Source organism: Galeopterus variegatus, unplaced genomic scaffold, assembly GCF_000696425.1.
Source record: "Galeopterus variegatus unplaced genomic scaffold, G_variegatus-3.0.2 Scaffold683, whole genome shotgun sequence".
In the NCBI taxonomy this organism is placed as follows: domain Eukaryota; kingdom Metazoa; phylum Chordata; class Mammalia; order Dermoptera; family Cynocephalidae; genus Galeopterus; species Galeopterus variegatus.
This window is the reverse complement of record NW_007726794.1, coordinates 114,793-119,242: the sequence shown is the minus strand read 5'-3', so window position 1 is coordinate 119,242 and position 4,450 is coordinate 114,793. Positions and strand designations below refer to the sequence as shown.

General features: G+C 41.5%; 1 protein-coding gene across 1 annotated transcript in view; it reads left to right on the top strand.

Annotated features, from left to right (window-relative positions):
• The first annotated feature begins 2,310 nt into the window (after nucleotides 1-2,310).
• ARHGAP11A (Rho GTPase activating protein 11A) overlaps nucleotides 2,311-4,450 on the top strand; it is a 22,050-nt gene continuing 19,910 nt past the window's right edge. Inside the window, exon 1 of the mRNA XM_008571344.1 lies at nucleotides 2,311-3,053. Coding sequence (XP_008569566.1) covers nucleotides 2,925-3,053 — 129 coding nt within the window. The 5' untranslated portion in view covers nucleotides 2,311-2,924. The remainder of the gene's footprint in view (nucleotides 3,054-4,450) is intronic.

The following is a 4,450-nucleotide window of genomic DNA, read 5'->3' as shown; positions in this document are numbered from 1 at the left end:
GGCGCGACACTGAGGGTTGCGATCTGTTGCTGGTCACGAAAAAAGACAAAAAGGGAAAAAAATAAATAAATAAAAAAATAAAAAGATGCTCCATCTCAATCATAAAAACATAAATGCAAAGCTATACTGAGATATCATTTTTTACTTATCAAATTAGCAAAAATCTAGGAGTCTGACATCCTACTGTATTGGATAGGCTGTGGGGAAACAGGAACTCTCATACATTGCCAGTGTGAATACAAAATTGCACAACCCCTATGAACGGGAATTTAGCAATATTAAATAAAATAATATGTTCTCTTAACCTTTGACCTAGCAATCCCATTTGTAGGATCTATGCTAAAGATATATTGGCAAAAGTATATGAAAAATGCATGAGGAATCTTTTGTAATAGCAAAAAACTGAAAATAGTCCATATATCCATCAGTATGGGCCAGGTTAAATAAACTACAGTACATCCATATATAACCAAAGAAAAGAATCATGTCCAGTTCCTTTAAACATAGTATCTTGACTGAATAGTACTTCCCTAGTAGGATATAGTTGAAGAAAAAAAGAAGCACATAAAAATTTAAACATCATTCATCAGTCATATGTTAGCAATATCATTATTGTTATTCTGTTTTTATTCTTTATTCTGTAATTGTTATTTATTACCGTCACTGTTTTTATATATGTATATGTGATAGATAAAGCAAATAATCAATCATATTAATATCATTAAGAACTAATACTTTCATCTCAAGAGAAAGGAGACAAAAAAACAAAATCAAAGAGCTCAGCTTTCTAAAAAAAGATTAGAGTACAGATAGAAAAAGGCACTTAATATTCAAGAGCGGTCATGAGTCTTTAAGAAAAAGAAATCTGGGACATCTAAAACCCAGAACAATGTGGAGTTAAGGGATGAAGCTAAAGACAACATAAGTAATTTGCTAAAGTTATGTCTGAAGCAAGAAGAAAAAACAAGTCATAGGTTCGGTTTCATCTCTGATGCACTGTTTCTGGTAAACATTGACGGCTTTTCTGCGGGCGTTTGCCTCCTGAATGCTGGTCCCACTCGGCCACCTCACCTTCACTTTTTACCAAGTTAATTTCCACTAATTCTTCAGATCAGTTAATCATTGGTACGTTGTCCCTCTCCCTGCCCCCCATCGAGAATTTTTTATTATACTCCATCACAGAATCATATTCCTTTCCTTGGTGCCCTTCTCCCCAATCGATAATGCCCCCACACCTCCCTTTCCCCTTCAAGGACCGAAACTGTCTGGTTTTGCTCATCGTCCTATACCACAGAATAGGCGCTCAATAACAATGGTTAAAATAAGGCAAAACTTCCGTTTTGTTCCCATCTTTTCACCCAGAGACTTTTCTTTAGATTGGGAAGGGCAGATTACCTTAGGATTTGAACTTTAAACGGAGCAAAATGACGCTACGAAAATGTTCCCTGCTTCAATTCGTTCGCTGGGCAAATATCATTTAGCCCCTGGCACTAAGAGGCAACGGGGATACAGCAGTGCATAAGGCAGGCACAGTTCTGCCGCGGCTCTTACCAAGTTTACCTGGGGGTGAGGTGGGGCGGTAGCCAACGCAAACTATACCGTCCGTATTTAAATTTCGTCCAAGTCTCCCGTTCTGAAAGAATTACATCCCGGGAAACAGTACGTCTTAATAGGATCGCCGATATTTGAGAATGGAAAAGCAGCTCGGGGACAAGAACTGGGCGTGACTGCACGTCAGATGAATTCCACAGCCGAAGTACCCACCAAAGGCCGTGCGTTAGGGTTTCTAAAGTCAGCGTTTGTAAATCCTGACTCAAGTTGTCTCGCCTCGGGTTCCGTAGAACCAGTTCCTCCGTTAAGAGGGCCTTCAGCCCAGCAGAGTTCGGAAAAAGTGAGAATAAGGTGTCTATTACATTTCCTGAACATATTGTCTGAGGTGCGGGCCGGGCGTATTCAAACACGCTTTGACCAGTAGTGTTCTCCAAAAAATGTGGACATAAAGAAACACGTGAAACTCAACTTTCTTTTCTTGTTTCTCAGGTTTGCCCGCCACACCCTTCGCCCGCACCTCCCTAGACAGGCAGCTCCTGGACAGCCTCCGAGGTCCTGATTTTGAAAAGAGAAGTGGGCCAATCAGATGCGGAGCGCTGTTTGGCGCTGCCATTTGAGCCTGGGCTGGAGTTGCGGATGCGAAGGTCACGGCGGCTCGGGGTGTCTGCGTAGTGAGTGGGGGCGGAAGCATGAGGCGAGCTGCCGGGCTTCAGTGAGCTCATAACGATGTGCAGGCCGGGGCCGCAGGCAGGCTGATGGAGGGAATGGACAGCCTGTGAAACGGGGTGACTGCGGCGACCAGCCCGGGCGGGGACCGGGACTGGAAGAGGCGCCTGAGCAGCCGGCTGGTCCGGCCGCTGGGCTAGGGCGCGGGGGCTCGGGACCGAGAGACGAGCGTCCAGCCGAGTCTTCCTGGGCTGGAGGGTCGAGGAGAAGGGTCGTCTGCACAGTTCAGAGAGAGCTGAAGAGGGCAAAGTGAGGTTTGGAGGAAGGGGGATCATTGAAAGTGGCCGGAAGTGGTGAGCAGCTGGCAACTGGCGTTAATGCCAGGAACCGAAAGAATCAGGTAGAAAGAAGGGAAGTCTGTGTAAGTAGCTGAAAGGATTGAGTGACCAAAAAGAAGGTCAGTGTAAGTGAAGGAAGAGTGAGGTGTGGCTGGATCAAAGGGTCAAGAAAGAGGGTCTGTGTAAGTGAAAGAGGATCAAGGAAAAGCCGTGGAAGTGGCTGGGGCTCGGGGCCGGAGGTGTGGCAGACGTGGCCGGAAGGCACCGGAGCGGAGCTCAAATCTGAGGGTGTTTGGAAATTGGAAGACTTGGTGGCGAACGAGGGTCAGGACCCGGATCCTGCCTCGGAGAGTGGGCGACGTGTCCGAGATGTGGGATCAGAGGCTGGTTAGATTGGCCTTGTTGCAGCAGCTTCAGGCCATCTATGGCATTAAGGTTAAGGGTGGCTGTGGGCAGTGTGATCGAAGGAGGCATGAAACAGCAGCCACGGAAATAGGGGTAAGTTATGGGAAAGGGGATTTAGATTTGGGGGTGGGGGGGGAAGCATATCCTGTGCCATCACTTACTACCAGGTCATGCTAAAGTGTTCACTCTGTGTGGATCAAAACCAGAATGTGGTTAGGTGTATCTAATTCAATCCAGATGGTAAACGGCTGATATTTATAGAATGACATTCTTGATTCTTTTCAGGGATTTTTATTTTTGGTCACTGAGGGAAAGTTGCAGGATTTTCCAACCTTAGCACTATTGACATTTCTAACTAGATTATTTTTTTCAAGAATTTTTTTGTGAAAAGTAAAATAAGTTGGGTATAAAACATTTTATTTTAAATGTATGTGCCTAATTTATATGGTAGTTTCTAGTACTTGGAGACAAAAACTAATAAAATTAATTTGTACAACTCTTAATAGTTTATGCTTTTGAAAAAAAATAAGTACTTTGAGAAGAAAACTACTAACAAAAATAATATACCTCTTAATGTCTTATAAATTCTGGAGAAATTGCTTTTGTTTGCAAATTAATGGCAACACGTTTGTTTATATTTAAAAGCTACAGTAGTTTCTTCTGATTGCAAACTGGCTTTCCAATATCTCAAATATAGCTGGTTTAGTATACAGAAGAATTTGCACATGGGGTTTTTTTTCACCCCTTAACAAGAAAATCTGCTTTAGAGTCAGGTAGACCTGAGTTTGAGTCCTGCTCTATCCCTAACAGGTCTGTGAACTTGGCTGTTTCTTTAATTTCCCCAAGCTTAGTTTCCTAGTCTACAAAGTGGGAATAATGGTTTCTCTCCTTGGATTGTTAAAGGGATTTAAAAAACGGTGATATCTGTAGATAGGCCTAGCACAATGCATGGCATGTGCTGCTTAATTAGCTGCTAGATAATCACTATTCTACATCCTGACAGTCAAGCTATATAAATTCAGCTGGAAACACTATTAAAAATATTCTCTTAAAGAAATATAGAAGATTGTTGTGTTATAAGAATGGGATCTAACAGGAGAGGAAATTAGTTTGAAAATAAATTTTTAGCTCTTTAGCATTTATAAGCTAATAGTAATTTTTGAGCTTTTTAAGAAAAGAACTGGAACTCTTTTAAAATGACACTGTAAGTGATATTCTAATACACAAAATTTAAAAAGCATGTTATTTTATATTATGAAATTAAATTATACCAGTCATTTGTGAAGTCAGTTATTAAAAGTAATGAGACTTAAAGGAAAAAAACCAAACAAACAAATCTGAATTCTAGTTATAGGTATGACAGTTACAGACTTAGGTCACCTTTGGCATCTGATTTATTTTTTCACTTTGGTTACACAGTATCAAGAAAATTCTGATTTACCCAAATAAAGGGGTTTCCCATACTAACATTTTTTTTAGATAACTCACCT